General features: G+C 37.7%; 1 protein-coding gene across 5 annotated transcripts in view; it reads left to right on the plus strand.

Moving 5' to 3' along the window:
• The first annotated feature begins 2,387 nt into the window (after positions 1-2,387).
• Positions 2,388-26,521, plus strand: part of asap1b (ArfGAP with SH3 domain, ankyrin repeat and PH domain 1b) — a 61,785-nt gene continuing 37,651 nt past the window's right edge. For 3 of the 5 annotated variants that reach the window (XM_044104508.1, XM_044104506.1, XM_044104509.1), the window contains exons 1-3: positions 2,415-3,238; positions 22,684-22,756; positions 24,395-24,540. In XM_044104508.1, coding sequence (XP_043960443.1) covers positions 3,113-3,238; positions 22,684-22,756; positions 24,395-24,540 — 345 coding nt within the window. In that variant the 5' untranslated portion in view covers positions 2,415-3,112. Of the gene's footprint in view, positions 3,239-22,683; positions 22,757-24,394; positions 24,541-26,521 lie in introns of all 5 variants that reach the window. The other 2 variants (XM_044104507.1, XM_044104511.1) reach the window with 2 other exon arrangements.

The raw sequence follows: 26,521 nt of genomic DNA on the forward strand, positions 1-26,521 counted from the left end.
TGTGAGTTTAAGAAAGGGTTACTCCTTTAAAAATGAGTTTCAACTATGAGAAAGTCGTGATTAATTAATTTATGCATATGCTTGTGTTGTTTCTTCATTTCCAAAGTCCACCTCCTTTAAGTGGTGCTCTTAAAGCGACCTGTCACTCTTAGCTCTTAACATATCCATACTGTAAAGTCATGATTTTTAGCTCCAGAGTGCCACCGAAGCATTATTAGCCCACTGCTTGGCCTCTCCAGTAATAGTTTTCTTGAGTTGCTCCTGATCACCACATGACAGGAGAACCACAAGGTCAACCACAGCAGTTGTGAAACCCCGCATACACTGAGCAAATAAAGAAAAGAGTGAACTGTGGGTTTATGACGGCTGTAACTTGAATTAGAAATATTGAGAAATTTACATTTTTATCTCTCATGTGCGAGTTTACAGACCTATTATATATATTTACTTTATTGATTGTTCCAGTATACAGTTATTTTAAATATTGTTCATTTGAATTTCTGCCAAAGATTATCTATTCTTTTCTTTTCTATTCTGGCTTTGTCAATGTTGCTGTCCCTAATTGATGCTCTCTGATGGTGGTGGCTAAACATTGACGCCAGTAACTAATTTTCATTTAAATGTTTCGTGATTTCGCTGGCAGTCACGACACGGGTGGGTCTGTCTTTGGATGTTCCGCTAACCCGTCAAGTTCTGCTGCAACAGAAGCGATTTCCAAATCTGAGCTCTGCTGTAATTATTATTTTCTGTACGTCGTCTTCTGTTGCAGCGAATCACTCTGCAGGCGGAGAGTCCTAGCGCGCATGCGTACAGTGGCTCATCGTCCCCGTAAACCAGGCGAAATGGGTGGGAAAGAAATGCGTGAAGTAAATGCCAACGCTCCAAAAGAAGAGTGGGTTGGATTTTCAAAATAAAAGCACAACCACTGATATGTTACTTTAAATATATTTTACTTGGCCGAAAACAATCTAAGATGCCTGAATTAAAACAATCCTCTAAAGAGTGGGACAAAAGAGTGGGACGCAAAATAAAGATTATAAGTTATTACAAACCTTGTTGTTGCCAAGGTTTGCAAAACCAATTCTAAAGGTTGTTTGGGATATTTTACCCCATTAATAAATAAAATAATTGATTGAAAAATGCTTTTATATTTGTTGTTGTTATGTTTGTCTGATATTAAAGCTTTGTTGACAATGCTTAAGTAAGAAAGCAAAACCAATTTGTAAAGAAGCATTTTTCCCTTCGCAATCAGAAATATTTATCTTTTAAAATGTATTTTACACACCATAAACACAGCAAAAAACATCTAGATATTTTAAAACTGAAAGGAAATAAAGAAAATAGATCCCTCAAAAGTTCCCTCAGATTGAAATGGAGAAATGTGCTTTAAAATAAAGAAATATATAAACAACTCAAACAGTTGACAAGTCCTGATGAGTTCTCTTATTACTTAAACCAACACACTGTATTTGGGGAGTAAATTACATTAATTATACTTTAGTGTAGGGATTGTCAGTGTTATATTTTATAAAACACATAGAAAGAAATATTAAATTATGGTTATTATCATGGAATAATATAAGAAATTCTAAGTAATGACATTTGCAAACCAGCAAAACTACTGATTGTATATCTTGAATTAATTCTTTAATTGCTCAAACTCAGTTCAGTTTACTAACCAGGTTCTGGTTCTGCTGGAGGTTTCTTCCCATTAAAGGGGAGTTTTTCCTCTCCACTGTCGCTACATGGATATCCATGAGCACTGAATGCTGCAAGTCAATGACTCGATCCAGTCTTATATTGATAAAAAATCTTTTTTTTAACTACTTTGAATAATAATTTTAATTCACTGCATTATTTGATAAGTAAAATGGATATATGATTGGATGAAAGTGTCTGTTATGGCGCTATATAACTAAACTGAATTTAATTGAATATTTATTAAAAAAAATTTAAAAAGTATTTATCTGATATCCAGTTCAATTAAGTTCAATAAATCTTATTTATTCCCCAAGAGGCAATTAAAACATGCAAAGAACAGAAGCAGTACGTACAAAAATAGACATATGTCCACATAGAAACAGCTTAAAGAAAGTACATGAGCAGGTAATGCTAAAAAAAATAAGAATTTTATAAACTGACATAAAGAACAGTTTTAGGTAAGGAGATGAAATTCTCTGGGGACAATATTAATATTAATATATTAATTGATCTAGATTTCTCATATATTGGGCTGATTTTTGAAGCAAATGAAAAAATAATAAAAACAGAGATACTTTATATATATATAAAACTGGAAACAAATAATCGAAGAAGGTTGTACTAAAAAGTATCGATTTTCATACCCAAAACATAAACTTTTATTTTGAAACTCGTGATCGGAAGCCGCCCTTTCTCAAACCGTTATCTTGATTCTGCCTCCTCTCTCAGCTCTGAACGCGGCCGAGCAGCAGGAGAGAGTGGCAGTGAATGTGTCCGAGGCACCGTTTAGCTGTTTAGAGGAAAAAACACAAAAAAACTCAAAAACTACGGCGGAAGAAGAGACGACCAAACCCCGGTGCAGACCCACACGACCTCGGCTTTACCCTGGACTATGATAACCCCCAAACAGAGGCTGGTAATAACGGGACGCTGTGTTTTTTGACGACAAGCGGCTTATTGCACATCTGTAGAGCATAATGAAGGCATCCGCTATTCTTCACGGGTTTTCCTCCAACATTTAGCCACAACACTATTTAGAAATGCGACGCTCTTTAGACGTCCTCTGAAGGGAAAAAAACATACACTCATTGAGGGGGGAGCTAGCTGGTTGAGAATTGTGCTAAAAAATCCTCCTCCCGTGGCCTTTGGAGGACAGTGAAGTCATTTGAGAAGGAGAAGAAGAAGACACGTCCAGATCATCATCCCTGATAGTTTTACACAGTTCTGCAGAGGAAAATAAACGGAGCTGGCTTTCCCGTCGATGCGATCCAAACCCCGCCGGGTATCTTAATAATTTTTCCTTCAGATCTTTCATGGTTTTGCCTTTCTGAGCCGTCTTCGCCGACCCTTTTGTGGGCATTTATCCCCCCCTCCACCCTACCCTCTCTCTCACACACCGTTAAATTAAAGGATGCCGGATCAAATATCGGTGTCCGAGTTTCTCTCGGAGACAACAGAGGATTACAATTCTCCGACAACGTCCAGCTTCACCACCCGCATGCAGAGCTGCAGGAACACAGTGAATGTGCTGGAGGAGGTAAGAAAAGATGGAAAAAAATTGATTAATATGTCAATTCCACCAATCTCAGTTGTGCTGCTTTTATAAATCCACACCAAGTAGCTCATTTAACATGCAATCCACATATTTGAGAGCTTTGCATAGACAGATGCATGGGAATCAAGGGAAGAAAATAACTGCACCTGTTGCTTTAAAGCTACATTTTTCCAACTATCAACCTGTAAAAGCGTCTTTTTTTCCAAATGCATTCAGTCAGATTTACCTAATCTCTTTTATCTGTGCAACCAGAGACGTGGAGTAATAATATAATAGAGGATGAGGATGGCTTTTGTTGGAGGAGTGAAGGAAATGGAAGGATGTGCACTCAAGGCCTGCAGCTCTGTGTTCAGGATTACATAACTCAGGGCTTTGGAGTGTGCTGCCAGGCTATAGCTGTGTGTGTGTGTGTGTGTGCGTGCGTGCGTGAGTGTGTATGTGTATGTGTTTGTGCGACAGAAAGACCTATTTTAGTCACAGGCAATCAGATGTAGATCCCTCTCTTTCATACATACATGAAGGAATGAGTGCATTTTAAAACGGGCTCATTTATGTTTTTAAAAAAGCAAATAAATTCGGGTCAGGGCAGGTGGTATTTGTGTTTGCATGGGTTTCTTTTTCCCCAGCCCTCTCTTCGTGTGGTTAAATGGAGCATCATACCAGGACAGCAGCACACACCTTTGCCGTCGTCCTCTGATGCCAAAATGTGACCTAATTTTTCCCACTTCCAACAACTGCCTGCCCAAATAACATCAGGGTTGCAGTATTTAGTGTAATCTCCCATTTAAGGGAGTATGAGCTTTAACTGTGACACCCATAACTCCATTTGCAATGCTTAAAATACAAATTAAAGGCAGTAGTAACATAAAGGAGATGATAGATTAAAAGTATTTGTACAGAGTAGCACATTATTTGGAAGCGGAAGGAAAATGATGCAATAAAAATATGAAAAGTACAGTTTCCACATATATTCAGCCCAATCCAGACAGCCTTTAGAAAACACCTAACTGGATTCTTCCTATGTGTAATTTGACTTTGTATGTGGTTTATTATTGAATATTAGTGAACAAATGGGATAATTAAGATAAAGAAACAGCAAATGGTTAAAAGTTTGGCGCAACTGAAAACTTGAGCTGACGGAGTCAAAGAGAGAAGAATTTGCGGACATATAAGCAAAAATTTTTTCAAACACTCCACAAGCCAGGTCTTTGTAGAAAATTATAGAAAAGATTGTCAAAAGAAAGTCTCAAGAATCTCTGGAAAATAGTGCTCCGGTCAGATGAGAGCAAAACTCAACTGTTTGGTAAATGCAAAAACACAGCAGTATTATGTTGGTCAGAGTTGAATGCAGATGAATGGAGGTAAATGCAAGGAAATTCTGGAAGAAGACTTTAGACTTGGTGTATGTTCTTCCAGAAAGGTCCAGTCAAAGTCCAGGCATAAATCCCATTGAGCATCTGTGGCTGAACTTCGCAATTTATTAGATCTAAAACGTTTAATTGTGATGAATCGATTACTGAAATAACCGCTATCTAACTGATTAATTGTTAACTGGAGTATTCAGACTCAAATAAAGACCAATTGTTGATAGAACAATAACTGAAAACTGTACAATAAAAATATACATTTTACATTTAAGATAGTAAAAAACTGTGAATGTAAATATGTTTTTCCCAGAACTCCTGAAGTTGCATAATTTTAGCTTCACCTGATTAAAAGTCTGTAAGAAAATATCTTACTAAGCACCTTTTGCTATCCATTTATTAATTAATTAATCAATCCCAAAATGTATCAATATATTGTTGATGTTAAGTAAAGCAGAAAGAGCTGAGCTTTTCACATGTTGAAGTACTTCTTTATCTGCAGATGCATCCTTTGCTACAAATAATCAAAGCATACATTATAGGAATGCTATTTTATTGCATATTGGGCATTAACATGTTTATTTTCTTACTTAAATAAGAAAATAAATTATTAGTTTATCTGCATCTTCAATGTATTTATAATGTTGGATAAAAAGAGGCTTAAGCAGTTAAATAAAAAACTGCAGAATGTGCTATTTACTTCCCGACTTTGTATGAGGTGAAGAGTACAATAACTGATTAATAAAAGAATTGCTGGTTGCTTTCCATTCAATTTAACTGAGCTGGAGAAACGTCGCAAAGAAGAATGTGAATCTCTAGATGTGTAAGGCTGAGCAAGGTGATTCTGGAGGCTGGAATAAAAGCATGCCGCACTTTTTAGAGTTTTATTTGTGAAAACAAATTTGCTCTGCTCATTTGTGTGGGTCTGTCACCTAAAATCCCCATATGTAAGTTTGTAGCATGTAGCGACGTGGAGAAGGTTGGGAGTCGGCGTCTAAACTCCTGATTCCAGTTAGTTTTATCATATTTTTAGAAAGTCTCCCCAGAATCAGAGCCAGGGCTGTGTTTATCCTCGACATGGAGCCACACTCCGAGTCTGCTGACTTTTAACAAGGAGAAGGCTCGCATCATGAATCACCTCCCTGGCTCTGTGCCTCTGATCCAGGGAGGCTGCTGCTGCTGCAGCGCAAACGAAAAACATCTGTCGGACAGGCCGGCCATGTGCGCAGCGCTTCAGTAGCCACTCTGGAATTTCTGCAGGGATCACATGACGGAGAAGACTATTATGAAGAGGGAAAACAGAGCGCAGCATCCTCCTGGGAGTTTAAAACAAAGATGCGCCTGGAAAACATTCAGGACGGGGGGGAAATACACCCGAACAAAATGTCGCGTTTATTGAAATCCATGATGTTTACCTCGCCTTTCTTTCTTTCCTCTCCAAGTCATTTCTTTGGTATGTTGATAAGGTAAATTATGCAACGGTACAGCGTGAATATTTAATACTGAAACCTGAGGGGGAGATTTGACCCAGCAGGAGAGTTGTCATTCTCCCTGTGCTTCCACTGAGTCATCAGGAGGAAAAAAACAAAACAAACTGCGGCTGCATCATGTTGTCTCAACTCTGCTCTGAGGATAAATTATTGATCAGTTCACATTAATGACATGAAAACATTAATGTTTTGCCTTTAGAAACATCATCTCCGGTGTTTACACTCGGATCAGATCAGAAGTGAGGAAAACATGGATGGAGCCGCCAGATGGCGAGATAAAGTTTTAAAAATAGCCACTCTTGCTTTGTCTGCCTTAGACAAAGGGGTTGAGATGTAGGCGTGTGTGTGGGGTAATGGGAGTGTCACTGGGGGTATTATATGTGTATGTTTGCTGTGTGGGTGGCAGACCGGAAGCTGGTGGATGTGTCTGGCTTTTATTTTTGCTGTCATCTTTGGTGCAAAGCAAATCGTCGTGGTGTTGTTCCCACAGAGCACATGGTAGAGAGAGAGAGAGAGAGAGAGAGTGTGTGTATGTGTGTGTGTGTGTGTGTGTGTGTAGCTTGGATTATTCTGTTGGTGGATTTCGAGATGAATGTTTTGTTTGTCAGATTCTGGAGATAATTTGTGTTTTCATCAGCAGGTTTTTTGTGTTGCTTTGCCCAGCAAATAGTTGACTAGTTGTCTTTTTGTCTATTCTCTTTCATAAGCGACTAAAAAGTTTAACATTTTAACTCATTTGAGTCTTGAAAATCTTTACTTGAAATGAAATATATTCAGTTGATGTTTTTATAAGAGCTCTATCTATTGCTTTGTATCGTCCAATTAGTTAATTTTATGTAAAATGATGGAGAGAAAACCAGGAAGATGTCTAAATTTAGGATACAAATTAGTTTTTTGATATGCATTATTAGGGGTGGATAATATTGATTTAAAGTTTGTTTTAATTTATTTATCTTGTGATACTGATAAAAGTGATAATTAGAAGTTTTTATTACTACTTTTTAGGTAGCTGTATGGCTGTGTCTGTGTGTCACAGGAATTATGTTCCCACAAATACAAATACTGCTCTAGAAAAATATCCCCTTTGGTGTCGTGCTTCTGTAGCACCGCCAGTCACATTAAAAATTGTGATTTCTATCATTAAACTGCAAACACTGACTGCATTTAATCATATTTTCAAATTTATTGATATTTATTGATGCTTTCATTGAACAAACAGTGGATAAAGAATAAAAATAACATCCTGACAATAAATCAAATTATTATCATAAGATATTTCTTAAAAAAATGATAAATGATAACTATAATTTCCCAGCCATACGTTTTAGCCTTTATTTAAATTTTAAAAAACTATAATTACAAGTTTTGGTGCAGGGTAACTACTGGAAAAGTATGATTTTAATTTGATAAATATTAAAATACTTCATATGCCCAGCGGTTTCTGAAAAATATTTGTTTACAAAATAAACAAGGTTTATTACAAAAGACAAAACATAAAACTGCTAAAATCTTGTGCTACTACATTTTTGTAGGTACCTGTATGGCTGTGAAGAAGGAAGTTGAGCTAATGTCTTCTTCAGATGTTTGTGTGTCGTTTACTTTAGTTGTTCTTGGTGTTGTGTAAAATTTTCTTCTGCTCTATAATTAGAAGTCAGCGGCAGAAAAATATCTTATCAGATTGTGTCGATCTATTTAACAGGAAAAGGACATGTCACTCTGAGGCTCTCCTGTTTTTGTCCATTTTTTTTCTTCTTTTCTTCTGATGTGAGTTAATATCAACAGCTTGGACTTGTAATTCCCCCTGAGGGGTCATGTAGTCTGTCCCTGTACACCACAGATGGCACTTTGCGTCACTGCGTTTGCTTTTCTCCAAACCACAGAGAGCCACAGCAGCGATACAAAGGGGGAAACCCTCAATGCGTTGGCGATCCTTAGAGCGTTCCTCCCTGCCCTGCGTCACTTGGACCAGACCAGAAAAAATTTTGACTTTTTCACAGTCGCTCTATTCAAGCATGGCCGGACCTGATATGAAGGGCAGGGCCTTTCAGATATTCTTACTTTTATGTAACGGTCTTTTCAGACCGCACACTCTCCGCAGTGACACTGACTTTGATAGAAGAAAATAAAAATGGAGGGATATTTCAGCATGAGGAACAGGAGGATTCCAACCTCAAAGTATGGCAGGCTGTTTTAGCATAAAATCAATTTTACTATTCTTATGTTCCAGGTAACTTGGTATTAGCAAATTATGCTTATGCTTTGACTAAATACAATACCTGACTAGTATAACTAATGTGAAATTACCATTAATTTGTATGAAAGCTTTAAGAATGTGATTTGTTGCTAAAATGAAAATCAGCTTTACATTCCTCCAGTTTAGTTTCTTGTGTTAGACTTTCATTCAAGGATTCATGAACCAGAACAAATGAAACAGAGGAAAAAAGGCTAAATTTCTCAGCATAACATGATGAAAATACGTCATTGCTATAACACTGTTATTGTTTCTGTTCATAAAAGGAGAGGCATCGCCTCCCCACACTTTAATGCACTTACTCATGAGGGATTAGGAAATGCCTTCCACATTAAAACGCTCTCTGGATTCACACATGGGTTGGGTGAAATAGACTCTAGCTAAACAATAAGGCTTCGCTTGTTTACAGTAAAACATCTGTAAGGGTGCCCGGAAGGAAATCGGCATCTGTCCTTCAGTTCAACGGGAAAACATTCAGTATTTATCGCAGAAGCTTCGGGTCGCCTGTCTGGAACCCAGCAGCACCTGAGGCCGTGTTCCAGATGACACGCCGTCATGTGAGGCTTCAGCGCCGCCACATGTGACATCCAGTCTGCCGGCGGGGAGTCGGCTGCAACAATGGCGGCACAGATAACTAAAAACGGCTGCTTTCTTTTGTATTCACTCCCTGCCGCATTCATTGTTCTTCATAGTCAAGTCTGATTATTAAATATTGAGGACTATAAATCCTCTTTATGTTGATTTTGATCATCACTTTGGTTTAACTAATTCTTCTAAGCCCAGTTTTTTTTTCATATTCTCTTTTGTTTAACCACTTAACTACCACCAACAGAAAACAGTGAATTATTCAGGACTGGACGAGTTTTTATCATGTGCGGCTTTACATAACAAATGTGAGTGCGCGCTATCTAAGTCTTCCCTCTGCAACATTGCAGCTGAGGAGTGCAGCTGTGTCACAGTCAATTATTAATGAAGTTGTGGCTTTTTATTCATCGTCTGTCCCTGATGTCTCTAAACTCAGAGGGTCTCACACAGAAAAGAGGGACGTTTATGTCTCTTTGCAGAGATACTAACGGGTCAGCTTGCTGCATGTAGGAAGACATTTCTTGCTCACAAATTAACCTCCTACTTGTGGTTTATTACAAGTTATGACAAGCTTTTTATTTGCATGTATTCTGTTTAAAATATATGGATATATATAAAAAATGTAGCTTAATTACAGAAGTTAAGCCACAGTAGCACAAATTTAGATGCATTGGTCTAGCAAAGATGAGCCTGGCTTCCTTCACCAATCACAGTGTTCATTTTACATTTAATGGTAAAAGTTTTGTGTTCCAAAATATTCTGAATCAACTCCCAACTCAACAAAATTTTAATTCATATTTCTTGTGCTGCTAAAACAGTTTTAAGAAGACCAGGAGAGCTGCAAATGTAGATGTTTTACCGAGAATGTGACCAACTGTTTATGTATTTATGATGTTGTTACGTGATCATCCCATTAATAAAGTGAACCTCACAGAATAACAGGCTCTCCCTCAGAAGCCCGGTGGTAGAGGCGGTATGTCAGTGATGTTTTTGAGTTTAAAAATGTTTAAAGTTGACAAAAAATTTGAAAATATCACTATGTAATTGTGTGTTATTAGAAGACATTATTAATAATCCCTAAACGCGTTTAAAAAAGGTAAACATCTAATTTTTTAAAGATAAATAAACAAACAATGTTAGCCTGGTGGGGACTCAAGTAAAGCCTGGTGGCCCACCAGGCTTATTGTACATTGAGGGAAACACATTCAATTTGGGCATCACTTCTTTAAATTTCCCTTCTGGCTCTTTTCATGAATTTGTTTTCAGTCTGACGCAGCAGGAGGTAAGTCCGTGTTGTATTGCTTGTTTGTCGGCTTGTTTGCTGAAATCTGATAATAAATCTGTGGGCCACAGCTGCTGGCCTACCTTCCTCCCACAGCTGCACTGTGTATATCATCGAGGGCTATTAGCTGGCAGCGGATTAGCTGTGGACCAGACCTTCCTCTGGCGTTCTGATCCTTCGCTCTTCCCTCAGATTTAGGTGTCAGTGTTCACATCTGTCTGCAGACCTCAGGGTGTTGGGGTTATCGCTGTTGAATTCAAACCTTTCCCTCCTAAAATATGGGCTATAGTCTATTTAAGGAAGCAAAGTGTTTTATTTTATGTCTGTACATATATATTCTCCTGTGTGTGTGTGCATCAGATTTTAGCTTGTCGGTGATGACAGGAAGGTACATGCGGAATGTGAACAGCAAGGGTTGTGTGTGACTTTGCTTTTATGCTGTTGTGGAAATCATGGGGCTACAATGTTTTTTTGTTGTCTATAAAAATATTTCTAGTTGTCGGAGCAGATGTAATCTCTTGATATTTTTGTGTTACAACTTGGCTGAATCCTATCTCCCTGTGTTTACACAGAGAATTTGAAGGGGTGAGCAGATATTTGTACATTTTGTTTTTCTCTATAAAGGGACTTTAAGAAACTGTCACTGCATGTGCTGAGAAAGTATTTCCATCTTTACAGATGTCTTCTATTTTTTTTTACCAATTGTGTCAAACTATTAAACCATTTTTAATATCAGACAAAAATGACCTGACTAAATATGAACAAAACTTTTCCGATGATAACCAGTCCCTCAAGAATGCTATGTTATTATTATTATTATTTTTTTTAGATTGTTGCAGCCTAACGGTATTCATTTTGCGGCTACTTTTTCAAAAAGTTGTGGTCAAAATTGTTAGTTTTCCAACATCTGGAATGTTTTTGTAAGTGAAACAAAAGGAAATAGTATTTAGTCTAATTCAAACTTAGTGCAACAACATGGTAATTTTAGCTTTGCTGTTGTTTTGAGCAACTGTCAACACACCTGTCAGACGAGCTAGCTATAACTAGCATTCAATGGCGTGTCAGGAAATAGTGTTGTCCTAGGATGTGTATAATACTCCGTCTCTGCCTGTTTAAGAGTTTTAAACCTCCAAGTTTAAGTATATTATAAAGTCTTTTACTGCTTGTTCACAGAACTGCATGGCTGACATTTTCACAGCAGCTGTAAAGCTACAATCCAAGGCATGTTGGGAGGTCAGAATGGCAGTGCCCTTTGAATAGTAGCTGGAGTTTGTGTTGGGCATTGCTGCGATTGTTTGTCCAGTTGCCGAAGGGTCCAAATGGTCTGTGGGAGTAGATACACCTGTGGTTTTAAAATGTCTTGAGTCACACAAAGTGTGAAATGTGAGACTCAGCTGCAGAAACACTTCAAGGAATGCTGCTAAGTGCTTTGCAGAATCCCTAACTCTGTCCAGCGACTCATGTCTGTGCTGCTTGTTGCATCGGAGAAGTTATTTACAGGCTTGAAAAATGTTGCGTCTATTAGCGGTGGTTGATCAAAGCATTAAATTTTTTGGCTTTGGGGGATAAAGATTCATGATTGCCTGAAGAGCTGAAAGGCTTTATAAACAGGCGATCAGCAAAATAAGATGGATTCTCTGACAGATATTTGTGATTGATCAGCAAAATGACTAAAGATTGGACTGTTATGCATTCCAATCTTTCCTCCCTACAAATTAAGTATTAACATTTGAATAGTTTAATATAAAATAGGGATTGGGAACACACAATGTTACATAATATTTTGAAATATTTTAATTGGTTTGTTTAACTGTTTGTTTTATACTTAACTCTCCACACTTATTGGCAACCCTGATGAAAATGTGTAAAATGCTTTTAAGTAAATACATTTTTATTTGCAATATGCTATTGAAATTCCAGCACAGTTCATTGTATTCCACTTAAAAAACAAATTCTTGTGTCTTTCGCCTTTGGAGAGTGGCTAAAAGAAATGGGTGTTTGTGTTACCATGGAAACATGAAATCATAAATTACTAATTGAAAGGATACATACAATTTGTGTGTTTTTTAAAGAATCGTCAAGTTTGTCAGTCAATAAAAGACCTGATATTGTCTTTTTCTAAAAGAGTCCTCTGCTTCATTAAAAGACTAATTTAATTCCTTTAAAACATTTATTTTTAGTAATTTATTTGGTGGGTTGTCATACACGTTACAGCACCAAAGCACCTTTCAGTTTTCACTTCGTCCTTGCTTAAAAGTCATATGAAACCTGCAGTGTTTTTTTTTTTTATCTGCAGCACTATCATCCTTTGGTTTGTTTTTGTAGTGCTCACATTTGTGAGGTTTATGGAAATAAGATCTTTATTGCGAAACTGAAAACGTTCTTTTCTTGCAGTGTAAAACCAAAATTAACTGCTGTAGTTCATAAAAATAAAATAGACTGGACGTACTAAAATATAAATTTAAAAAGAAACATTAGATCTGATTAAAAAAATATTTTTTCCTCCTTGTTTTTAGGCGATATTTTCATTTTTAATAGCTGTTTTTATTTAAATAATTTAGGAGCTACTTCATTATCACTCTACTTTATTTTCCTGAGGAAGAAAAAGTTGGTAAACATACATAAAATTCATTCACTGTCTTATACAGACATGGCTGTGAAATTGATTTTCTTCTGTTTTCCACAGCTCGTTTTGGGTAATCAAATAAATTTCAATATCAGACAAAGATAATCTCAATAATTACACAAGACCATTTCCAACCGGTGATTTTATTCAGGCCCTATGTGACTCTGCTGTGCTGTGGATCATTGCTCCGCTGCACAAACCAACAGCGGTTGACCTTAAGGTCACAAACTGGGACATTCCAGTCAGAGACTTCTGGTTGACAGCAGAATTCACATTTCCACCACTTATGGCAAATTATCCCAGTCCAGAAGCGCAGAAGTAGCTCCAAACCATCACATTACCATCACCACTAACTCCATGTTGGTACTCTAGCATTTTTTCCCCTCTGGTTTTATTAGTTAGCTTTGGATTATAGCTTTGGTAGATGCTTTTTTGTGCATTTTATATTTTGTGTATTATTATTCAGGGTTTCCTCCAGTGTATTATAAGCCTGGTGGGCCACCAGGCTTTACTTGTGCCCTTACCAGGGTAAGCATTGGTTATTTAACTCTTTTTAAAACTTTTGCAATGTTTTAAGATTTTATAGTTTGTGTTCAGGTATTAATCTTCCAATATTTCAATAACACATGATTATCAAGTGACATTTTCAAATTTCCTGTCAACTTTAAAAAAAAATTTTTTAACTCAAAAACACATTCAACTGCTGGATGAATGACTGCCTTGGCACCCAACCACCGGGCTTAGCAAGTTTTCTGGGGGAAACCTTCTTATTGTTTGTTTGCATATACGCTATTTTATTTTGGTGATTTTCTTGGCCATGGTCTGAAGATAAAAAAAATACACCTTTTGGCTAATCGTGTTGCTTAATAAATACCTTTGAAACCTTTCCAAACTGATAGATCTGATTAACAACAATGTGGGAGTTGGTATGAAGAACGTCCCGGTTGGCTCGCTCCAAGTCTAATTCAGGTCTATGATATGATTTCAATAGCTCATCCAACATAAATTCTTATCAGTGTTGATAAGATTTTAATTTAGCTTGGGCCTATTCTCAAAAGCCTGAGTGAACAGGGGATAAAAAGCAGAGAAAATATAATAAGTCTAAACTATTTTGTAGTCCATATATTTGGAGGATAGAAGCACATTTTTTGAAAGATTATGCCCAACATTCTCGAGTTATTTCGTTTAATGACAGATTAACTAAGTAAGTTCTCCTGAAGATTTTGCTATCTTTAACAATTTAAAATCCCTACGTAATGTTTGCTTTTTGGAAGCTAAGAGCTGCATAGCAGTGTCATGGAAGAAAGAAACATGCAGAATTTCACAATTTGCCCTTGAACATATCAGCTTTTTTTTTTTTTTTTTTTTTAAACTAAGAACAAGCTTGACAAAGCTGACTTTTACCAAAATGATTTCTAATTCAAAATGTGGAAAGAGGACTGGTCTTTATGTTAATTGCCTTGTTGCTGTATGTGTGTGTGTTTTATTTTTTTAAATTAGGGGTATATTTATGTATATGACATGAGTGGGCATGTTGGCGTTTTAGTTTCTGGAGATGTTGTTTTTGCACCAATTGTAAATGTTGTTAAAAGAGGTTCTGTGTGGGTATTTCTTAGTCACCAGCTTTTGGTTTTTCTTTTTGTCATTTCTAATGCCTGCTGATAAGGTCAGGAAATAATGTAACGTCTCATTAGAAATGACTTCCTCACAGTCCAAACAGAGGTTTCCTGCTGCTGTGATGCTAGGTGTGTAGGTGTGAAAACATGCACATCGGTCTAAAGGAGCTGGGAGCTCATGTAGCAGAGGGGAGTCTAGCACTGCTGCATCCACAGCTTGGATTTCCACTGACTGACCACACACATGCGTGTTAGGTCCTGCTCAGCGTCTCTTGAGAGGTGCAGCATCTTTGCAGCTCAGGAAGTTATCCACAGTGCAGAGGAAAACTCACGGCTGAACACCTCAGCTTGGTGTGAGAGAGCGAAGCAGGATGCAAACAGCAGGATCGATAGCAGAAGTAGATAATGGAGATACTGCTGTGTGATATTTTCCTCTATCTGAAAGGCAGTACTTTACAAAATTTCCACATTTTGTGACATTACAGCCACAAACTTTAATGGTTTTCATCAGGATTTCATGGAGATGGATGAACAAATTGTGCATTGTTGTAAAAAGAAAGAACAAGTTACCACTTCTAGTCCTCTGGGGTCTGTCTATTCTAGCTTTGCACATTTAGAAATTAAAAAGTTTTTCCGTTCTTCGTTACAAAATAGCCCAAACTCAGTCAGACTGGATGGGATTGTGAGTATGAAGTTTTAAGTCCTGCTAGACGCAGAGTCTCAAACTCCAGTCCTCGAGGGCCGTAGTCCTGCAGTTTTTAGATGTGCCACAGGTACAAAACGCTGGAATTGAATGGTTTAAATACCTCCACCTTGTGTAGACCAGTTCTCCAGAGCCTTAATTATTCTATTCAGGTGTGGTGCAGCAGAGGCACATCTAAAAGTTGCAGGACTGCGACCCTCGAGGACTGGAGTTTGAGACCCCTGTCTAGAGTTTTTCACTTAGCATGTATTCACACCAGGAAAGTCTTTTGGTCCGGACCAAAATCAGCTATTTTTTTGTTTTTTTTTGTTTAGTGCGGTTTATCTTCACGTTGTACTTTTTGCAAGTGAGCTATATCTTATAAACAAAGTCATGCAAAGTTTTGTCAAACATGGCAACATTTTAACATTTTTTTTCACTGAACTTTCTGCACATAACTGTGTTCTTGTGCGTCTTCCAAGCAGTTGGGTTTTGTATACGTTTCCTCTTTGTTCCAGATCTGTACGTGTTGAATTGTTTGCAGCCCCCATACTGTAGAAGCGTTATCATCACTGAAGGGATCATTTTTTTCCATGATGAAACTCTGGTCCGTTAAAGGTGTAAAAGACTTTGAGCCATTGTAGCTCTGGCTGTACGTTTTGTGTCATTGTCCACCAGTGTGAATGGTATTGGAGCCTCTAACTGATTTTCCTCAGTGATTTTCCTGTATTTCGCTCCACTGATGGGCTTTTTTTGCATTGGGGATGGCATTAAAGATAATGTGTGCAGTATTGGTTCTTGATGACTTGATTATCATTTTTCTGACATCAAAAACATTAATGTTTTATTGTCAAAAAACAGCTGGGTGTTTTTGTTTGTTTTTTTTAGAAACATTTGAGACCCAAAAACTGAAGTACGAAAATGTGCAAAATATGAATTTTTCATAAGAGGTTCCGTTTAAATGATTACCTCTCTGGAAATAGAATCGTCTGTATTTTATTCTCTGGACTATTAAGCGTGGAAATGTCTGAACTTTTGGCATGAAGAAAGTTCATAAACCCTGATGATGGATTGAGCGGTTGAAGATTTTATGAGAGGTAATTTGTTGCTGTTCATTCAGAGCGATAGATTTGATCTATTGGCTGTTGTTGCAGATTGACAGGAGTTTTCTTTAGACGTTGTGGAAAAAGATCGAGCCCAGCTTTATCCTGCTTGTCTGAGGCACTACATCAGTCATGTGGTCCGGCGGATACCGCTCCTAACCAAACCCTCAACCACCAGCAGTTGATACTTCATTCCCTCTGTGTGAGGAATACACCATCAGATCTCGGCTTCTTTTTTGGAAATATTATGCCTCCTCTCACTTTTTTCTCCAACCTTCACATGCAGATCAGTCTGGCTCAGAGAAAAGGGATGTGCATTTGTTTCCTGCTAATGAAAACGGCTCTCCACCCTTCCTGCTTGAGTCATGCCACATAGGCACCATCAACAGACAGTCAAAGTGACTTGGCAAACAAACAAACTCTGTCCTCATACAGTGTTTTCCCATCATTGTAAGATGTAATAATAAGACTTAGGTTTACTGCTGGGAACATGGAAACAAACCAGTTTGTTTTTGTTATTTAGAGAATCTCAATCAGAAAGGAAATGAAAAGAAAGCATTTTTTAAAAGTGTTCCCTTTGACCTCTGTTATAAAAATGCCCCTGCACTCATTTCCTTTTCTGTGGAAGCCCTTTGATGATTGTACCCCTTCCTGTTTTTTCCTTCCCGGAAGTTGTTTGCATTTGTGTAATTCAGAGATCTTTGAGTATGTTCTGTTTTGTGAGAGTAAAATCTGCCACGTTGGTACATCTGGGTTCCAGAGAGCTGCTGACAAACAGCAGAGCTGACCGCTCGGTCAGGGTGACTTCCTGCTGCCTCCGGGGTGAAGAATGTTGGACTGACACGCGAGGCGGTCCACCAAAGCGATGACGAATGTTGTGGAGGAGAGGCGGGAGTCAAGAGTGTGATGTTTTTGTTCCTTGGTTGTCAGCAGAGTGCAGCTGGTGTCGGTGGACGGAGCTCCGCTGATCCGGGACAGGACAGTGACGAGCCTAGATGCTTCCTGCTTCCCGTCAGAAAGGACGGCTGCAGGGGAAGCGGCAGGGCTGCTGCAGGAGGATAAGGCCTGGGGCAGGAAGCATGAAATTGAGAAAAACCTCCGTCGCTTGAGCCCCCCCATTACCCCTCTGAAGCTTTGACCTCCAGAGCATGACTGGCTGTCTTCAGGATCCAGGAAGTTGGATCCATTAACCTAAGTGGTTGCTTTGGTCACTCTGTGGGTCTAGGCTTGGGTTATTTTTATTTAATATTATATTATCTGACTCTTTCAATGAATAACACAAGACAAGTTCATTAAATAGTTCTGTCGTTGATTATTAATCATTTTGGATTCTATTTTTCATGAAAAGGCATTTCCCGTCGACAGATGTCTCCTGTTTTTGTTTTGTGTCACACTTAAAGGGCCACCATTATGTAAAATCAACTATTATGAGCTTTACATAATGTTATTCCCTCATCAAAAACATCCCTGATTCTTTCAGGCATGTTTGAGAAATCCTTTAATCTACATGGCAAACATTCAGCTGTGAAAAATGCCTGGGTGAACCTAGCTCCGCTTTTGAGACCCAGCTCCTCCTTAGAGAAGTCAAGGATACTTACCTACACTTATTTAGCAACTGAGAACAGGGATTAGAACTTGGAATCCAGAAAAACTACTTTAGCAACTACTTTTTAGACTCCTATTCTTCCAAACTAGTAAATGAATTAGACAAGAGGATACTACCAACCCCGAATACGAGTATCTAGTTTATTCACTATTAGCTTTTGTTTCTTTTGGTTTGTTATTTTATTTGTATTTCCTTTTAAAACATGTTAAAGCACTTTGTATTCCCTTGTTGCTGAAAATGTGCTAAATAAATAAAATTACCTTTACCTTTGGGGATGCAGTTTCCAAGTTTCCAAACTTCTGCCTTATAGAACAGCCATCCAGCTCCTTCAGACTAGCCAGCAGCAATTAGCAAACACCTGGTGGAACTGTATATCAGCTGAGCTCATTATTCGAGCTACTTCTCAATGCAACGCTAGTAAAAAGATTTTGTTAAAGGGTTAATAGAGGACCGATGTAGTGATGACTTCCTGAAAGCAGTGTTTTGAAAAGAATTGGAGTGTTTGAAGAGGCAGAGACCCAATTTCAAGGCATTAAATTACAAAGTCAGTTTTCTTTTAAGCCATATTTAGTATATACAGCATTTTTATAACAACTGAAAGTGACAGTTACTTGAAAATGCCGCTATGTGGCTGGAAAGTATATAATACTGCCTCTTTAAATACTTCCGTAATCAAACTGTGATGGAGACCAGGGGCTCCATCCCCAATAAATAATTATTGATATATTTATTTGCAGAAAAAATGCTTTTTGTTTCAGTTCTTTCTTTCAGTTACATTGACATTTATTTATGGAGGGGCTGTCCATCCTTCCTGAACAGGGGGAATGTGGGGAAATGTCAGTTTGTTTCAATTTGAGGTTGATTGAGTCTTAGCTTTCGGGTGTATCTCCTTAGCAGGGTGGAGCAGCAAAGGGAGACAAGTGCTCCTGGAGCATACCATTTTTAATTAAGAGGGGTAATGCTCTGAAGAGTTACATTAAGTTAAATATAATCTTTGATTGACCTTAGATTAGTTTAGTTCTAATAATTTGCATGCATGTAAATATTTATTGGTACCATTTATTGTTTTGTTAGGTTTGTGTAAATTATTTCTTGTTTTGTTTTGTCACCCCTTTACCTGGTGTGAGTGTTGGAATTGCCAAAGTATAAAAGCCAGCTTCTTTGTCCCACTGTGAAATGGGTGTCGGTGTATCTGTGACCTGCAGCACCAAATAAATCTACCTCAACTACATTTTGTTGCCTTGCCTTGCCTTGCCTCCTTCCTGAATGCAGAGCATCCTTCGCTCAAAGTGACACAAACCTATTTTAAGATCAAATAAGTTGACCTGAGTAAATCCAAAACACTTCTTGTGAGAATTTCATTCCCTAATGAAAAAAAGCAACCCTACAACCTAATGAGACGTCTAATCCTTTGTAAATTGTGAATTAACGATGACCCTAAGAGGAAGCATGGTTTGCTAGTGGATGTGTCAGCTGTTGTTGAAGGTGTGGCTGTTGCCGCAGCACATACCCAACATGACAACAAACCGCATTTAGATGGAGACTGCCTCAGATGACTGCTGCCATGTGCATTTGTTGCCCTAAACAAAGATATTTGCTCTGCCTACAGTACATATTAACTCTACCTTGAAAATTACTGTTAATATGTCTCTATTGGTATTAATAAAGTAGTCTTGTAGTTCTTGATAAATTATGTTTTATCTTTTTAATTGGTATTTCTTCAGTCTGCATTGGGTTTATGTTGAGGCAGAATCAAGTCTTTCACTTTTGTTTCCTGATTAACTCATTGTTTATCTTGCATGTGTATTTTTTTTTTTAAGTTTTGAAGGCATCTGTAAGGGATTTTTGGTACAAACAGCCCTGCCTCAGAAGAATAAGAATTAGCAAATGGCTCCTAGATGATTGCCACCCACTTGAAATATTTCAATAATCTAAACATTTGACCAATTTCTTCTAGTTTGGTTCTGATAACTATTTTCCATTCAGTGCATATCAATCATTGCAGCATGTACCAAACTTTGTGAGCTAACATTCAGTGAGTTAATGATTCTTGCAGTGCCATCCCACTAAGTGATTTAAAGGTGAATAAACTGTTTACTCATCCCAAGTGCCGTTCTTGTTGGTTCATAATCAGATGGAGGCAGGTCAGACTGTAAAATCTCTAACAGCTTGAGAAAAAGTCTCATGAAAGCATTTTAATATGCAACTCAAGCAGCTTTTGTTTTTTTAATCCTGTTTGGGGATTAAGTATGAAACATCTGTATTTTAATTGTGAAGACATCTGAAGGTTTTAATGCAATCAGAGGCAAAAAACTTCATGAACCTTGCTTTTTAATGAAGGTCTGAAATAAATGCAAATTGCAACCATCGTGGGGAGAACATTGGACTCACCTGTTGTTTCATTGGATTTTTTGTAGAGCATATCTAAAATATTCAAAAGAAAATACAGCACGGGAAGCTGGAATACCTTATTTGCAAAGCAAATTCAGGAGTCACATTTATTTTCCTTAAAATAATGAAGATTGTAGATGTTAGCTTCTGCAGTGTCATTGTACTTATTATTAATGCATTAATATTAATGCATTCATTGGTGCATCTGCCGCTAGCGAGAGAAATAGCTAATCCTGCTAAATCTGACACTATTCCATTATGTTTTTATATTTTTTGCAGAAGGAAGTTGCACTGATGTTTTCTTCAGAGGTTTTCATGTCGTTTCATGCAGTAGTTATTGGTGCAGCGCCACCACAGGCGAGGAGGGGAACAGGTTTTTCAAAGAGTTTGGTTTAACACAGTGCAGTGTGAAAGTGAACCGCATCATCTGAAAAAGCAACAAATGTTGCATGTTTTGATGCCCGATCAAACTGACTCTACCAGACTGTGTGAAAATACCCTTAAAATGAACCGTAGGATTATGATTAATTCATCTCCGCATGTATAATTATTTATTCACATACATTCAGGAATATTTGGATCTAAGACATGGAGCTTGTAGCCATGTAACAGATTTAATGGAGGATTTATGTGGCATCAAACTCCATTTCCATTTGGCGAGGGATCAAAGGGCCTGGTCCTGGCAGAAAGAGCCCTGCAGTGGTGAACTACTGCTGCCATAATTGGAGAAGAGCTGTGTAAAACTGTCCAAGGAAGGCCAAGGGCGACTTAATTATGTTGTTAAATTTAATTAGGGCATTGTTGTGTGTCTCTCTCTCTCAGTGTATGTGTGTTCGCCACAGCTTGACCTTGCAGTAACGGTCTTCCTGCATGTGTTTGGTTTCATTCCCTGTTGTCCGAATTAGTGGATATTTGCACTGTCAGAATAAATTATTCTGCAAAACCAACATTACACACTCGCATTTTTAATCCTTGAGCAGAAACGGGTAACGAAGACATTTGTTGCTGTTGAATAACAAGCCACCCAATTATCTCAGCCGCAGTGAGTGAGCAGATTAATAGACACCATGCAGAATCATGGCGTCCAGTCTGACAGGGGATCTTCTTGCTGCCCTTACAGGTGATTAATCTTGAAGTTAGATGCCTGCCAACAGTATTGTTGTCAATTTTCTCCAGGTGAGAAACACAAAATCCCAATGTTTTACAGCTGCTTATTAAATTACAACCATTTAAAACCCCTTTAAAGATTTTCAACTATTTTAACCTTGTTCACAGATGCATTTAAAAACCATAGAATTTTAGACAGAGCCTCACTTGTTTGGTTTATTTAAAAAAATAGCATACTCTTTCCTAAATATTTATAGTTTGCTGTTGATTTTTTTAGTCTAGATTATTATTATTTTTTAAACAAAAACAAGTCATTGTTTCTTGAATGACTTTACTGTATTTAGCCAAGTTAATAAATGGGCTGAATGTCTTTTTAGGTCCATTTTAAGACATAAAATACTTCTATCACAATGTCATACTCCTAAGAAACAAAAAAACTCTCGACAATCAGAACGACAGATAAGGATCCGGCACCTTAATAAACAAGAGTGTTCTTTGAGAGCCTTTCAGAGTAAATCCAAAACACTTCTTTTGAGAATTTGATTCCTTAATGAAAAAAAGCGACCCTACAACCTAATTTAATTAGACATCTAATCCTTTGTAAATTGTCAATTAACGGTGACCCTGAGAGGAAGCATGGTTTGCTAGTGGATGTGTCAGCTGTTGTTGAGGGTGTGGCGGTTGCCGCAGCACATACCCAACATGACAACAAACCGCATGAAAACTGGATCTGAGTAAAAGTTACAAATAAGAAACTGAAAAAAAGACTGACTATTTTAATCAAATCCTATAGGCTATCTTATATTTATCTTGATTTAAGATTTAAAATTGTTGTAGTTTCAATCAGGGTTCAGGATTTCTGATAGGAACAAGTAATATCCAAGTTTTATTTTTCCTGACTTGAGTTGCAGCCACATTGCTTGCTGCTTGCACACAAAGGACATTTTCCCCATGAATGCAGCAGCATTATAGGGACAGGGGTCACATTTAAACCATTTTAACTGATTAGATTTATTGTATTTTTGTGAAGAACGAGATTGATGTCTGTTTGCTTTCAATTTTATTACCAGTGCTTTAACAGCTAAAACAACAAAGATATAAAGATTACTAATTTGAGGTGATAAAACTCCTGATTTGTTTTGCCAACTCAACAGCAAAAAGCTGCTCCATCACTCACTTGGCCTTTCTGTCTTAATAGCTCTAGATTGTTAAGCAAATATTTGGTTTGTTATCGGGAAAATATCTGCTGCCTTTTATTTGACTGTGCTGTGCTTTCCTAAAGCATGAAGTCACCCTGAGATGTTTAATTTTTTTTTTTTTCCAGGCGCTGGACCAGGATCGAACTTCTCTGCAAAAGGTGAAGAAATCAGTGAAAGCAATCTACAATTCAGGTCAAGGTGAGACATCTTTGTGTCCTATAATGTCCAGGTTCTTTTATTCACTTCCTCCGTGTATTTTCTTCTTGCAGGCGTGAAAATCCTTGTTTGTTCTTGGAAAGCCACCTTTTGTGGGACAGATGGCGTATTATTGTGTGTTTTTCTTGTCCAGACTGTCCCAGAAATCAACACCTGAGTTTTTCTCAGTGCTGTGTCATGAATCTGCAGTTATTCTCCACTGAATGTCATTGAAAGCAGCTTTCCACCCTGTAATTTGACAGCTTGGGATGTTTGTTTGCTCTCCAAAGAAAGGAGTAACTTTACCCTTTGGTCACTTTAACCCTTTGAGATGAAAAGTGGAAAAACTAGAGGAAGGTTGTTCAAAAGGTTCTGTAAATGTAATTCATAGTGTTATTGTCCTCCAAACAAGATTGACTATAGAACACTTGAAGTTTGGAGTTTGAATAAATGTAGTTTATTTTATTTATGTAAAACATGAGTCCTGTTTGCTTGGATTTTAGTTTGTAAGCAGCCGTTCTCCATTGGGAACTTAACGATGAATACAGATGGATTCTGCTGGTTGACTGACTTTTCCTGCAGCGTTTGATTCGCCAGGAGAACCACACATCTTCTAACCCTGACATAAACTGTATGAAAAGATGGCTTCTAGAGAAAAACACTGGTCCACTGAGTATTCCTGCTATTACAACCGCTGAACCACTTATTTTATTCCAGGCATGTCTGCTTCTGTGATTAAATATGCAGGCACAAAAATAACAACGATTTCTGAAATTATTTAAAATTTATTGTTTTTTTTTAATCACATATTCAATCCAAATTGAACCCAAATTCCAAAAAAAAACTAAACTTGCCTTAACAAAAAATTAAACCCTTAATTTAATATTTAATAGCATTATTTGTTGCCAACAAGAGATCTTTCCATGGATGTTTGGATCCTTGTCCAGAACAAAACCAAGCCACGTCCATGTTTCACTCAAGTTATTGGATTATTTTCTTTTTCTTATCAACATGGAGCTGATTCGACTGATCCAAGCAGCTCCAGTTTGTCTCATCAGTCCAGAGAATATCCGTCCTGACACCTCTGGCCTTGTCTGCAGGCATTTTTGAATTTTTGTGTGTGTCTTTCAATGGTGAAGCCTTAATGAAATGTCTTCAGTTCAATACCAGACCTTTAAAAATTCTTAAGTATGTAAAAAGATAAAATCGTAAATCAGATTTAATTACATCTGAAATGTGTATATCTATTCTTTCCTTCATTTGTTCTGCGTTTGTTCCTTTATTGTAGTTCTGGTTGATGGATTTGCATGTTCTTTTATGCTGTGATAAAACTACAAGTCCCAGACATTCACCAAATCCTCCAGAAAAATGCAGCATTTTCTCTTTAAGTTGCTTTAATAGTAATAGTAATAATTATGCTTTCTACCTTATATTATTAAGCTAACTAATTTGTGTAGGTTTTAAACTTAAGTCATGAGTATTATAAAAAGGGTCTAATTTGTTAAAAATTACAGAAATCCTCAAGGTTCCATGAATTTTACACTTTTAATGATATTCAGATCTCTGGCCTTCTGGTCTTGACCTTTTATGATAATTTATGGCCCCTGTTTAACCTCTTCTTTGCTGCTTTTCCCAACACAGATCATGTTCAGAACGAAGAAAACCACGCCCACGCTCTGGATAAGTTTGGTAGCAACTTCATCAGCAGGGACAACCCTGACCTGGGGACAGCTTTTGTCAAGTTCTCCTCTCTCACCAAGGAGCTGTCGGCCCTGCTGAAGAACCTGGTGAGTCCGGCTGGTCGATGTCCCAGTAAAGCCAAGGATTTAGAGTCATTTAGGTTTTTCCAAATGCTTCTGCCTTGTTGGTTGGTCTCCTGCAAGCTGAAATAGCTGCCTGCCCTACATATGGATGAACTTTTCTTATCATGTTTAAAAGCGGTCTTGTTTTTTGTAAAGTTTTTCTGTGCCTTATCTAAATGTTTTGGACTGAATGACTCTTTTCAAAAAAATATTTTCTATGGCAAGCCATTTAAAAAAACTGCTTCACTTCGCTTATGTTCCAGACATCTTAGATGGGCTCATGACTTATTTAACATTCACTTAAATAAGCTCTGAGTGATTTATGAAAAGTTAGTTTAAAAATATTTTCAGTATAGAAATAAACTAAATTAATTCTGCCCCACACTTTGGAGCTCTTAGTTCACTTTCTATTGTATTATTTTAATTGCAATCCATATGACATATTAGTTAATTAGGATATCTGACTGTCTCATCAAAATTCATTTGTAAACATCTGGAATGTATTTACAGACAGTCAGATGAAACTGATTTTATGTTAAAAAGGCCTGCCATACTTGCAATCAGCCCACTGGGAATTGTCCCAGTCTGCCCGATGAACCAGTCCAGGCCTGGATACTGTTAATCTGGTTTTCTTCTTTTGTTCTCTAGTTGTCAACATTCCTTCTTTTTAAGCACACATTGTACAATATTCTGTGATGGACAGGTAACTATCTAGAAAAGAATTAATTGGAAGAAACATCAAAACTATAAACCCAGTCAGAACTTCAGAAATCCTGGAAAACTATTAATCCAGACCACTGTGGAACTATTTTATTTTATTTTATTTTTTTTAAAAAGCACAGTTGAAAACTTTTGTACCCCCAGATGGCTTCTTATCTCCATGCCATGGATTTCCCGCAGTTCCTGTTAAGCAACACGTCCTGTTTAAACCCTCTGAGTGATTCCTGCTGGAAGAAGAGCCAGACCCCGGTCTTCCCTTCCCTTCCCGTGTGGCTGACAGTGAGATTAGACAACATAAATACTCTTGGCAGCAGCAGGAACAGCTGAGTGGGTTGTGTGTCCTTGCTTACACAAATCAAACAACCCTCTCTCTGCAACCAGCATATAGTGGAAAAGTGACCTGATCGCTCTCAGTCGCCCTCTCAGTTTGACTCTTGTTATCTGCAGCAGTGTATCGAGTTTTCAGACTTCGATAGCTGCACCCTGAGGGCAACTGGTACGACAAATGAGTATCGATGGCTGAGAGCGTGTGTCCTGGATGTGTCCCCGAGATTTTACTAGCTGATTCAACCCGTTTTAATGCATCTTCTTTCTGAGAATCGTGTGTTTGGAAGCAAAAAGAATTTGTGACAGTTTACGAAAGGATCTGGAAGAGCTCGCCAGCAGCCGGTCAGTGGAGGATTGATTTAGATGTTGGCCATATGCAAGACAGGCACTTAAGGAGCACATTAGTGCCCATTAGGCCTTGTTTACTTCCTTTAGTATCAATGTGGACTTGGCTAACAACAGGGACTTAAATGCTTAGTAGTCTTGTAAATGACCTTGCTGATCCTCATAGCAGGAACTGCTGAGCCAAGCTGTGGCGACAGGATGAATCAAGCCTTTCTAGTCCTTCCAGACACTTGGTAAAAGCATGTCAAAAACTGAAGCGATTTTGAAGAATCGCTGATGCAAACAAATCCCATATTTTGCATATTTTAGAATCTTTCTAGTCTTTCCTTTAGTTTTAATTCAGGGTCAATGTTGAATATCTGCTGTATGTCTTGTAGTAAATATTTTTTGCATAAACACTCTTGGCCATCTCTGCTCAAATCTGCTCAAATCTGCATCCTCAAATAAAAGGAACAGCCTGTATTAATTTACGGAAAGGAGAGTGGTGCACACCACTAACTAAAAAAGTTAGCTTTTCTAACAGTAGTGCACTAAATCCACACGATATTCAGTGCAAGCTAATTCCAAAGCGCTT

This window comes from Gambusia affinis, linkage group LG21 (genome assembly GCF_019740435.1).
Source record: "Gambusia affinis linkage group LG21, SWU_Gaff_1.0, whole genome shotgun sequence".
Classification (NCBI taxonomy): Eukaryota; Metazoa; Chordata; class Actinopteri; order Cyprinodontiformes; family Poeciliidae; genus Gambusia; species Gambusia affinis.